General features: G+C 39.1%; 1 protein-coding gene across 6 annotated transcripts in view; it reads left to right on the forward strand.

Moving 5' to 3' along the window:
• LOC149321341 (contactin-4-like) overlaps window positions 1-13,383 on the forward strand; it is a 700,468-nt gene that overhangs the window by 659,064 nt on the left and 28,021 nt on the right. For 3 of the 6 annotated variants that reach the window (XM_089519801.1, XM_089519810.1, XM_089519818.1), the window contains 2 exons: window positions 5,116-5,291; window positions 9,434-9,554. In XM_089519801.1, coding sequence (XP_089375927.1) covers window positions 5,116-5,291; window positions 9,434-9,554 — 297 coding nt within the window. The remainder of the gene's footprint in view (window positions 1-5,115; window positions 5,292-9,433; window positions 9,555-13,383) is intronic. The other 3 variants (XM_089519827.1, XM_089519837.1, XM_089519846.1) reach the window with 3 other exon arrangements.

Consider the following 13,383-nt stretch of genomic DNA (forward strand, 5'->3'; position numbering starts at 1 on the left):
CAGGCCGCAGGGAAGTGGCAAAAGGCCACTTCCCTGCAGTCTGGAAAGGGGTGTCCTTGGGGCTTCATGCCCCAAGGACACCCGACAGTGGTGGGGACAAAAAGAAAGGGGCCGCTTGGCCCCTTTCTGCTTTGTGTCACTGGCACAGCTGTCGAAAGGCTGTTCCCATCGACACAAAGCTGGAAAGAGCTCCGTTTCGGAGCTCCTTCCGGTGCCACGGAAAAGGCACCCCAGGCACCCTCGTGCAGCTCCAGCACGTCACTTCCGCGCCGCTCCATTTGGAGGCGGCGCGGTCGTGACGTCCCAATGGCGGCGCCCATGTAGAATGGGCGCCGCCATTTTGTACATTCTAGGTACATACTAGTGTTCGGGCATCCGGAAGGGACGCCCTTTCCTAACCCTAGTACGTACCTAGTACGTACTTTGCGAGCGTCTGGAAGGCGCCAAAGTTATGGAGACAAATTATTTATGCTAAACCGGGAAACCATTTAAAAAGGCACAAAAGCAAGAGCACCATGGGCACTATCAGCAAAAAATGCACACTCAGAATTTTTTTGAACTTTGAAATTTTAATCTGTTTCATTTGCAATACATTTGGGGGAGGGAGATTGATCTGTCATGTAATGGATCAACCACCCTGTGGATGTTCATATGTTACTTCATATGTAAACTTGGCTTGTAACATTATTATGATGAAGGTGAAAACATATTTCAACTGGTTATGTATAAACTGTGCAAGAATTATAATGAGCAAAAACCACTAATATGTGGATATATCTTCTTTAATACATTGTGGATTGGTGATTTCTTTTGGTTTAACTAAAATTTATCTACCATCATTATGAATTACCTCTTTTCACCCATGCATGGAGAAAGTAAGTTTTGAGGGCAAATGGCCAGAGGGAAAAGTCATTTGAGATGTGGTGCTTGAGAAAAATTTAAACGGACACTGTGGACTGCTATAAAGACAAATAAATAGGTCCTAGAGCAAATTAAGCCTGAACTCTCCCTAGAAGCCAAGATTACTAAACTGGGAGTGTTGTACTTTAGGCAACATCATTAGAAGGCATGGCTCCATAGAAAAGACAATAATGCCTGGTATGGTTTCTTGGTACAGTGATAGGAAAATTGGAAGACCACAATACAGATGGATAGTCTCAATCAAGGAAACCACAGCTCTGAGTCTGCAAGATCTGAGCAGAGCTGTTGGTGACAGGGTGACTAGGAGGCCTCTGATTCATAGGGTTGCCATAAGACAAAGTATAGGGTTGCCATAAGACCAAGTCAATTGGACGGCATTTCACAACAAGTGCTATCCCCATTCTGTATCTGTGTGGGGTTTTTTTCATCTGCTCTTTTCTCCTAATTAAGGGATGAGAAACTGAGAGAATAGATACCAATGTGTGAAATTCCCAGAAGAAGGAACACCCCGTGCAATTGGTTTTAAAAGTTGCTACTGGTGCTCTAAATTTGCAAGAAAAAAAAACTAGACAGGGAAAACATCATATCAACATCAGAGAAGGCGAGACAGACAGACAGACGCAGGCTTTTTTTTTTTTTTTTTTGGCCAGTCTGCACTATCTCATAATGTCTAGTTGAACTTGTTAGAAAGTGGGGGGCAAGTGGTGATAAAAAACCAAAATCAGTCTCTAATGACAAAAGAACTACATCTGAAATCCATGAGATGGGATAAACAGTTGGGCAGGATATTGAATTCTGAAGTTCTCTACTGTGAGGCCAAGCTGCACAGTTTCTGTTTTTTTAAAAAAAATTCATTAGAGAAGCTTACTACTTTATTCAGGTTTGCTAACTGCACCTCATTAAGTTGTGTCAGGCAGACAAATGCTGCTTCCTTGAGCAGCTGGAGAAACTGAGGAACACTGCAATTAATTTACTCACCCAAAGCGACACAGTAAATTATGAAGAGGTTACTCTGAATCACCTGGAATTCATCTGAAGATTAGCCCTTAAAACTTTCCTTAGCTTGAATGGAGGCGTGAAAAAGAAGCATGCTTCCTCTCGAGTTCCATCTTTCCTCTGCTCACTGTTGTTCATTTATAAATACAGTAAAACTCACTAAATTATGTGTAATCAGTTTTTAGTCCTTGGTGGAATTGGCTCAGATAGGCAAATTGTTCCAGTGCTTGGACTGCTCCCTCCAAAACTGAAGAGGCCTTGGGTTTTATCTGAAATTATGCAAAGCATTCTGTCCAAAAGAGATGGCAGTGAAACAAGTGCAAACTATTAGAAATGGGAAAATCAGAGAAGGGGGAATGTTCAGAAATGACACAAGCTGATCAAACTACTACAGATCTAGAAACAGTTATTCTGAACTACTGATACAAAAGAAATGTGACAGATGACTACTGAGGACCTCAGATATGTTCAGGTATCTCCTTTATTTCATATCAAAAATATAGGTTAGTTCTGAAAGCATGTGTCAGAGAGATACCCCATTGAAACATACAATACAATTTGTCTCATATGTTCATGTAATTATGCTGTGCTTTCCCATTACACCACCATTGGCTGTTGCTAGCAGGGGTAGAAGGATTTTCACCAGCTCAGGAGGCAAGTAATACATTGCAGAAGGGCGAACTCAGTATGAGACACAAATGATGAATGAACAATTAAACTACTTGGTTTTTTTTTAAAGTTCATTGTTAATAAGGTATTCTTCCACTTGACACCTAATTAACTTATTGTCAGCTTCATGTTTCCTTGACTATGTGTCTGATAGCAAAGAAGAAATGTTTAAAATTAATAAAATGAATGAATAATCCAAGTAAATGAATTCCCAGAGCTTTTTGTAGACAAACCTGTGACAGTGTGGTCTGTTTTAGGATTTTAGAGTAGACATTTGAAGTTTACCCCTTTGTAAAAATCCATCAATTATATCAGTGGAACATTTAGGTTTTGCTAAATGGCATCGTATGACTTCTATTTGGCTTTCTGTATTGTAGATGGTGGTGAAGATTATGAAGATATATTGTAATACTTCTAACACATTAAAATTTTTGTGGGTGAGGGTACGCATTAATACATAATATAACATATAGGCTAGCAATGCAATAAGAAAACTGTTTATGCATGTAAAATTACAAAAAGCTTTCTCTTTGAACTTTACTATGTTGTCAGTAGGAATAAAGTATGAACTCCTAAAGTGTTATTTTTTGGCTGTATTTTGCTCTTTGATGGGTAGATATACCACCTTTTTAATATATCTTATTCATCCCATAATGCTTACAAAACTTGTCATAATAAACCTGTTGTGGGGTTGAACAAAAAAGTAAATCATTTCTACATCTATTCCAGTGGAAGAGAGTTTAATTCCATTAATTCACATGTGGAAAACAATAAAATTTAAAGGTCCTCAATCTGGCTGAATCATGCCATTCAAAGTATAGGTACAGGTGTGTTTCAGGATTTGACCAGTTAATGCAGATACTATTATATTTATAAAGAAAAGAAAAACATATAATACAGGAACTGAAATAACTATTCACATTTCATTTTCTGCTTATTGAATTGAACAGTAGTAAATTACTCCAGCTTAACCTCAGCCCAATGAAAAGCTACTTCTGTGCTGTCCAATGTTGCAATTTATTTCTCACTTTAGTTAAGAGTGCAAAAATGAAATACTTTATTGCCCAACTTGTTTCTGTAGTAAACTAAAGTGCGCAAAATTATTCCATGTTTTAAATCAATCCTTAGAGATTATTATGTTGCTCCATCCTCATCAAGCTGTGTTGTATTGTGTGTATATGTGCCTTCAAGTCACTTGTCAATTTATGATGACCCCATGAATTTCATAGCATTTTCTTAGGTCCAAAACACACTGCAGAAATAATTCAGTTTGAGACCTTTTATCTGCCCTGATTCAGTGCTAGGTTTGAAATAGTTAAAGATTGCCTGTGCCTTGGGTCAAACATTGATCAGAAAGGAGACTGCAGCCTAGAAATAAAAATAAATTAGGAACGGGAAGGGCAGCAATGAAAGAACAACAAAATCCTAAAGAATAAAGATATACAGCTGTCACAGTGCCACAGGGCACACCCCCAGCTCCAGGCTTCTTAGCAGGGTCCATGGTGGACAATAACTCCAAACAACTTAAAGATAATGCTGAGTACCTTTAATAGAACTAATAACACCAGTGGAGGCACTGTTACTTCACAGAGTTCCGGTCTTGGGGTTACTTCACCCAAATCCTTAGTGGCAGTGAGGTCTTACAGGTCTTCTTCGAGGTTTAGGCCCTCTCCCTGGGCAGGCTAGTAACACCCCTGAAGGTCCCAATGGAACGCTCCCCTTGAACAATAACCCAATCTCAAACCTCTCTCAGACGAGCTTGGGGTTGGAGAGTGGGGATGGGCAAACTCCGACAGAAAACCCTCCTCTCCTGAGCATCTCACAGCTTCTGAATCTTCTCACTCTAGCCGGTAAGGTCCTCCTCTCTTGGCTAAGCCCACCAGCTTGCCCGAAAGCTGACCTTTTTCCCTACACGCGACTGCCTCACCACCTTCTCTTCCGTTCACGCCCTCCTCCTCAAGCACCTCTCCCTTTTGCCTTTTATCTGCCAGCCTCTTCCTTGTAGGGCCTGCCTCCTAGGGTCTTCCCTTCTCTCCTTTCACCCCAGGGAATGCTGGGCCTTGTAGTTTCCAGTCAGAGTTCTCCCTTTGCAGTGCCGCCACCTCTCCCTTTCTGGGACAACCCTCTGTTGTCTCTCTCACGTCCTTCTCCTTGTTACAACCGCTAAACACTCAATTTAGGATTGACCATTCTATTGTATTCCCCATCACCATGTATGAATGTGAGAGTTGGGCACATCATGAGAAGGCATGACTCATTAGAAAAAATAATAATACCAGGAAAGGTAGAAGGCAGTAGAAAAAGACAAAGACTGCACCCCAGATGGCAAAGCAGTGGAGGATAGGGGGGCTTGGAGATGTCTCATCCACATGAGTTGAGTTGACAACAACAGCTGCCATCCAAGTACTAATCAGGGCTGACATTGTTTAGCTTCTAAGCTTCCAACATCAAATGGGATCATGAACCATTGTATCCTGCATATTAACTAGGTAATTTATTAATGATTTGCTTTTGTGTCCTTGTTTACAGATCCAACACGGTTTATGGTGGCACCTACCAGCATGGATGTCACTGCTGGTGAAAGTATTCTTCTTCCTTGCCAGGTATCTCATGATCATCCGCTAGATATTATGTTTACTTGGTCATTTAATGGACACCTGATAGACTTTGAAAAAGATGGGGATCACTTTGAAAGAGTTGGAGGGGTAAGTATTAATATTAGTAATCCCACAAGGCTATTCACTATGAGTGCTGAGAATTGGGATGAGCACGATGAAAATTTAGCAACATATGCTTCTACAAATAGTTACAAATTCATGGCATGTGTTATTTGTCCTGTCAACTTTTATGAGATGTCTCACACCCACTCTCAGGTTACAAGTCTACAGGACAGTAATTTCAGCAATAAAATACTATCTACTTTATTGCCAATCCAGTTTTTCCCCCCAGTGAACTGGCGTACAGGCAGTATGGAAGTGATATGCTATAGTACAAGAGTAAATTAGTACTGTTTAAGAATACCAGTGTGAATGTACTAAGTGTGCCTTATTGGTGTGCCTTATTACAGGTTTATGAAATTAGTTCCCTAGCACTTTTCTAGAGTGAGGATTTTTACATCTTCTTAATTGCATTGTTCAAATAATTTTCTCTCAGAATTTTCCACTTGTCAGAAGCAGATAAGCCAAATGCAAGAAATGTTAGCATTTGCATTAACAGAGAAACAAAGAAGTTTTTTTTTATTCCTTAGTACGTTCCATTATTTTCTTGTATTTAATCTCTGATGCTTTATGTGTGAAATGAATTATCACATCTCTTGAAAGTTTTTTTCTGCTGTGCCTAAAAAGAGTTTTGTCTGTAGATTGCTTCAAACTTCTTGTCAAATTAGTCACCAGAACTGCTTATAAGCATCATGATTAAAAAAGGACATTGAGAAACTGGAGCGTGTCCAAAGGACGGCAACTAAAATGGTAAAAGGTCTGGAAACCATGTCCTATGAGGAACGACTCAGGGAGTGGGGATGTTTACCCTGGAGAAGAGAAGGTTAAGAAGTGATATGATAGCCCTGTTTAAGTATTTGAAGGGATGTCATATTGATGAGGGAGCAAGCTTGTTTTCTGCTGCTCCAGAGACTAGGACCCGGAGCAATGGATGCAAACTCCAGGAAAAGAGATTCCACCTCAACATTAGGAGGAACTTCCTGACAGTAAGGGCTGTTCGACAGTGGAACACACTTCCTCGGAGTGTAGTGGAGTCTCCTTCCTTAGAGGTCTTTAAACAGAGGCTGGATGGCCATCTGTCGGGGATGCTTTGACTGCGATTTCCTGCATGGCAGGGGGTTGGACTGGATGGCCCTTGCGGTCTCTTCCAACTCTACGATTCTATGATTCTAAGACACTCTAAAGTTTTTAATAAATCAGTTAGCTCTTCTGGAATAGGTCTTGACATAATTTATGTTTCCTTTGATTTTAACTTCAGCATCTTAATTCTTTTTCAAATCCTGCCATAAAATGTACATTTCCTTCAAATTATCAGAGATCTCTTGTTCATGTGTGTGTGCAGTCATTGTGAGATTCTGAACTGAGGCAGTGATCTCTGAACTGTTAGCAAGCTCTTTACATGATTTACTTGTCCCATAATCTCTAATCTTCGTGAGTCCAATTTCTTGTCTATATTTTCACTGCTTTTTGATACATATTTGTTCAAATTTAAAATATAGTTAGATGTCTTGACTATTGAATACTGAATGTTAATGACACAGAACCAGTTTTCTCTAGCCCAGATCTAGACATTTTTCTAGTGACCACATTTATGATACCATACAAATCACTCTCTGCTTAAATTTCAGCATCAGAGACAATGCCTCAAAACATATGGGCCAAATAAACTAGCTTCTGGACATTTTTGGAATGTCTCACAAAACTACAGTTCCCAGAATTCCCTAGCATTGAACAGTTGAGGCAATCTAAAACTGGATTATTTCTGCAGTGTGTATCGGAGCTGTGTTTCTGCCCTTGTGGTATCCTTTTCTATATATGCTTAAAGATAATAATAAATCCTGCAAAGCTGGGATCAGCATGAAATCATGCCGCTAATGATCCACCAGCTTGGACAGAGTTCTGGAATGAGCCTTTTATGATGGCAGAAGGTTCTCCACCCTGTTTTAAAACGCACTTGCTGAAAACAAAGCATGATCCACTTGTGCATTGTGATCTCCTACCTTGACTTCAGTAACTACCCACAATTTAAACTTATCAGAATTTCTTCTAGTTCAAATATAACACAGGACTCCACCTAGTTTGAAACAAGATGTAAACATTTCTGATCTCCTCCATACAGTCCTGCTGGAGGAGAAGCAAGACAAAGACTTACTGACACTTTTGCACTTAATGCTGTGTTCAGCACTGCCTTTGAAGCAAGCCTAGCTCAGACTAAGCCTATTATTTTCTCTACATATGATGTTAAACTGCATGTGCCTGTAGTTAGGACACAGCTGGAGCACAGCTTGTTTTCAGAAGCTTGCAGCTGAGGTTTTACAGATATAGATATGGATATATTCATGTAAAGTCTTTGTTTAAATTAGGGATGTATATCTTTTCCTCCCAGCACCTGCTATGTACTTCCAAAAGTCAGAAATAGGCATTTTTAAATGAAAACAAATGAAAACAAATCCAAAACTGGGAATGATTAGACATTAGATTTTGTTTTGCTTTTTTATGTTTTATTTTAGAGAGACTTTTCCTGGCTTGCTGGTTGATCCAACCGCTATATCTGAATCAAGCCCCTTTTAGTTGGAAAATCAAAATGGAGTACATGGGGTCGGGGGTCTGGATGGGGCACTTTGCTCACCCAGGTTTAAACATTTGACATTATGTTGCAGATTATTTAGAATATTTGTAGATTTAAAACATAAAAACTTTCACCTATGAGAAGTTTTTTGTTTTAAAGTATTCCAGCAGGAAGCCTGCATGCCATCTCCTGTCTTGGCCCTACCCTACCAGTATTTTGCAGAAGAAAAGGTAGATTATTGTGAGAAAAGAAGCTTTTGCTATGCTTAAATAATCACCACTAGTTGCTACTTGAATGGGAGTCTATCAATGAATACTGGATACTGTAGGCTATATGTATTTCAGAGAAAGCAACTGGCAAAACTACCTTTGAATATTTGCCTAAGAAAATTCCTATGAAATTCATGAAATCACCAAAGGTCAGCAGGCGACTCAAAGGTACATGCATACACAGTGGTGCTTGTTTATACAGCTTTTTTGGGTTGCAAAGTACACTGCCATGTGTACTTAGTTCTCAAAATGTGACTATAAACAAGTCATCCACCGTGTTAAAATGAAGAGCGGAAACAAAGTGCTGGCAATTTATCCCAAATGACCATATGATGCAGATGTTAGCTGAACCAGCTGTCCCATATCCAAAATAAACTCTATACTCACTGGGCCATACTGGTATTCTTTCGACAGAGCAGAAGGAAATTTCAGTTTCAAACATTAACTTCCATCCTTTCCTTGTCTCTCAGGCAGGTGTTGGAACACTCAAATCTGTGGAAGATAAAAATCACAAAAGATTCTCCCCTATAGGGGGGCACGGCAGCAGCAACAGCTGTTGTTAGTAATTATACCTAATTGTGCCACAAAACCCCCAAATACAGACTATATTAATATTCTTCAATTAGAAGACTTGCAACTGCAATCATATCCTTAGATTTCCAACTTGTAAGCACTGTGCCTGGCTGACAGCAAGAAAATACTTTGGGCCATCCACCGTCAGACAGAACCATAATTAGTCCCATGCAATTACTAATCAGACATGAGTATTTGGCATTTGGAAAAAAACAAATTATTATTTTTCCATGCTAGGTGCTGCAAAATTTCCTCACAGAGCACAATCCTTGTGACCTTTTAATACAAAAACTGTGGGCAATCAAAATGCTGGCTGGAGCACTAAGCTGTGGAAAGTACTGCAGATGCCTCATAATTTGGGTTGGTATTCACTGATTAACCGGAGGTAGGCAGAATGCAGACATCTGAATACCAATGAAGACTATAAATTGGATGTCTGGAGCATGGCAGAAGCAAAAGCTGGCCTTTTTGTCAAAGAACGCTTCTGGTAAACTGTTTGCCTGACCTGAAGTCCCTGTGTCGCTTGCAGAGGGAGAACCATACTTTCAGCTCTTATCTTCAAGGAAAGCTCACATATTTTAAATAGGCCGTGGCTTGCCTTACAAATGTTTTTGTCAGCTGATGTAAAATAAATCCATTAGCCACAGTGTCCTTCATGTGATAATGATGTTTAGAGCTCATTAAAAAGTAATTGTAACCACTTTCCCCTACTTTATCAGCAGGATTCAGCTGGTGATTTGATGATCAGAAGCATCCAGCTGAATCATGCTGGAAAATACGTCTGCATGGTGCAAACGAGTGTGGACAAGCTATCGGCTGCTGCAGACCTGATTGTAAGAGGTATTTGAATTTTGTTGCTGTTGTTGTTGCAAAATGACTGTTCACACTAACAGCGGCTGTCGATAATAGCATAAAGCACAGCTTGAGAGGATTCACTATCACTCTAACTAGTAACCTGAAAAGGTACCCCTGTTTATTTGGTACAAACTGCAAGGGGGGAAAGTCCTTTATCCAGCCTAAAATTGTAACAACATGCACCAATAATTTATTTAGTTTTCATGGGCAATTGAAATAATGCTGACAGTGTTAATTTGCTTAATGCTGATGTGGGCAGGAGCAATTTTTTCTTTCCAAACAGCATGCTGTGCTGGAAATCCTGAGGATTTGCATGCATACAGGTTAGCAGGAGTCATTTCTGGGAAAGAAAATTTAACATGTATGCTCCCCGTGAATGTAAATTATTTACCACAGCTTGGTTGTGATAAAGTACAGTTGATAACTCTTAGAAATACATGGTCTACAACCAGGGACCTTTGCGGCATTCAGTTGCCCAAGGGCAGGCATCTGACTATTGCGCATGAACCATGCACCTCAGCTCAGTCTGTTGCCTGATGGCATAAGACGTTATCATTATTCTGGGCACTACTGTAAACTAAATAGTGTATTATCTTTTTCAAGTGCAATATTTAAAGTAGGTCCAGGGAAGAAAAGATGTGTTCTAAACAGTTGCTCTTTGAGAAAAGGCCATGGCAATATTGACTTGGAACAGTCAATATCAGTTGCTGCTTCCTCTGTACCTGATGATTCTCCAGGATGCTGAGAGTCCCTGAATATTTGATGCTTTTGTTGGGTTTTGTATTGGCCATTATAAAATATAAACTAGGGCAGAATTATACTTATAGTTAAACCATGATTTCTTCTTCCCTTGGATCCCTAAGAATTATAGAATTAAAGTCTCTAGCAGTGAACTTTTACAACTTCATCAGTTACTCTTTCCCAGAATTCTTTGAAGGGAGCTATGACAAAAGTAAATGTGAAATATGTTTGTTGTTGTTTTTGTTGTTGTTGTGTGCTTTCAAGTTGTTTCCGACTTATCGCAATCCTGAGGTGAATTTATTGGGGTTTTCTTGGCAAAATTTATTCAGAGAGGGTTTGCTATTGCCATCTTGTAAGGCTGACAGAGTATGACTTGCCCAAGGCCACCCAGTACTATCTATCTATCTATCTATCTATCTATCTATCTATCTATACTGGTCAAAGACCGAATAAATTTTATTACTATTACTATCTATCTATCTATCTATCTATCTATCTATCTATAATTTTCATGACTGCCATCTCTGTTAAAAGCCTGTTTTCAGAAAGGCCTGTATAGTGCCATGTTTATTGTTTATTTAAACATTTTTATGCTGTGTTTTGATCTAGACATACAGAGACCAGCAACATCATTAGGAAACAAAAATCAAACACAAAAATTAAAAAACCTAGACAATATAAAACTAGAGGGCGGGAGGTCAAAAACAATGGCAATATAGTATAAAGAATTATGAACAGTAATAAAAGGTTTTGGTGATCACAGTCGAAAACTCCATCTAAAAAAACCATATCTCCACAACTGAGAAAATAGCGTCACTTGTTACTACTTGGCATTTTCAAATGTTGGGGGAACAGATTAATGGAAGCTATGTTGTGGAGTAGAGTAGTCAGTAAACCTCTTACAAAGAGAGGTAATCTTTTCATTCCATACGAAGTATTAAACAGAGGAGGAAGCCAGGGGAGTGATTTGGGTGTGCCTAAAATAGTTCCATAACTGGAGCCAAAATATTCTAGATTATTCTAACCTATTCTTGAAATATGTTAATCTATTAGATTATCAGTCTATAGATCTGTTAATCTATTAATCAATATAGTATCTATTGAGGTTGGATTAAATTAATAGATTGATGTCTGTTCATTAATGCATATATATTAATGGATTGATGTTTGTGTTAATATTGATTAATATCTATTAGATAATTTTAATATCTTCAGATTAATCTGTTGGAGTATTTTAATTATTAATTAATATTTATCTATTTAGCTACAGTGCTATATAAATAAAGCATAATAATAATAATAATAATAATAATAATAATAGCTTTTAGAGTGTTCTAATTTATTCTAGATTATATTCCAGCATATTTGCCTGGAAGCCTCATGCCATTTAGCTTCTTGCAGGGACGTAGACAAGGGGGGGGGGGTCTTGGGGTCTGGACCCCCCCTTTCCGTTATATAAAATGAATTGTGTGTGCTGCCGCACCGCTGCCCCCAAGCCCCATTATAATGGTGGCACTTAGTCTGGACCCCCCTTCCCAAAATCCTGGCTACATCCCTGCTTCTTGGAGGAAAAGGCTTGTAATATTGTGATAGCCAAATACAGCCCTTTCGCTTTTGGGCAGTAAGGCTTGTTTGCTTCCAGATGATTGTCTTATTCAAACTAAAATTACTGACATCAGTGATTGTGTGTTGAGCTTTTTGGATTATGGCTTTTGGATGTGAATGCTTTAGTCCTTACTTAATGCCTTGAAAAGCAGAGAAGAAGTAAACCTACTGTAATGTGGAAAGAGAGGGAGGGAGAATGGGGAACATGATCATTGTCCATTTAAGAAGACAGCAGCGGTTTATCAGCTGTTCCCTCATGGGAGTAAGATATATTGTTGCTGTAGTAAACGTACACTCCATTTAATGAGGACGAGAACCAATGAACAATTTAAATACCAATAAATTAGGCTGCTAAATATTTAAAATCCATAATACTTGAAGTTCTTAACTCAAAATATATGCATCATTTTGTAGGGAATAATCTTAAATTTTACTAGGAGTCTTTTAGAAGAAAATGTATGGCAAGGAAGCACTGAATACAGTTAATGAGTTTATTTCTTTGTTAGTATTTTCTTTCTTTCTTTCCCTACCCCCACCCCAAAAAGGTATTTTCCTAGCATACTGCACCATCTGCTGGATAGCAGGAGAGAACACACAAGCTTTATTCTTACCTGTTAATAGGAGCTAGTGATGCAAAGGCACAACATGCCTGCTCCATCAAACACAAGCCATGTAGAACTTGATGTAAGCAGAATCCCTTATTGATCAATGTAAATGAGATTCCCTTTCAGGCATCACGAGTGTATAGGTTTTAAGGGGACCAGATTCAGTGCATCATCGCATTTGCCTGAAAGCTCTAAATGATAAAAACAATAAAAGCTTACACACCATAGAAGCAAACTCATTGAGATTAGCATAGGCTAAACTCTTTTCAGAGATCTTGCCAGCAGTAGCTTACTCCCAAATAAATCAGGTAGGCAGTCAACAAAGTTTTTAACATCCAACAGATGATGGCAGTTCCAGGAGTGACTTTTTGCAGCTTTAATTTTTTTTTCAGCCATCCCCTTAACTGAAGAAAAGCAGGCCTTGTTACTCATAATTTTGTCACATCCAGACTAGACTAGACTTAGTGTAGTGGTTTGAGCATTAGGCTATGACTCAAGAGACCAAAGTTTGAATCACCGCTCAGCCACAGAAACATACTGGGTGACTTTGGTCAAATCACACACTCTTAGCCTCAGAGTGGCAAAGGCTAATCCCCTTGCCAAGCAACACTTCATGACAGGTTTGCCTTAGGGTAGCCATAAGTCAGAAATTACTTGAAGGGACATAACAACAACAGATAGACTACTAGAATCTGTTCTTCATGGGCTTGCTTTTCGAAGATTTGGAAGGTTTTGCTAATATAAAATGCAGCTGACCAGCTGTTTCTTCCAAAGGATCAACAAAAGCACAATTCTGTCCTCTTTTACTCAGAGATAACTGCCAGCTTCTGTATAGTATGTAGGGCTGCAGCCTGAAGCTTCAT

This window comes from Sceloporus occidentalis, unplaced genomic scaffold (assembly GCF_023333645.1).
Source record: "Sceloporus occidentalis isolate IW3139 unplaced genomic scaffold, rSceOcc1.0.p SCAF_1, whole genome shotgun sequence".
Lineage (NCBI taxonomy): Eukaryota > Metazoa > Chordata > Lepidosauria > Squamata > Phrynosomatidae > Sceloporus > Sceloporus occidentalis.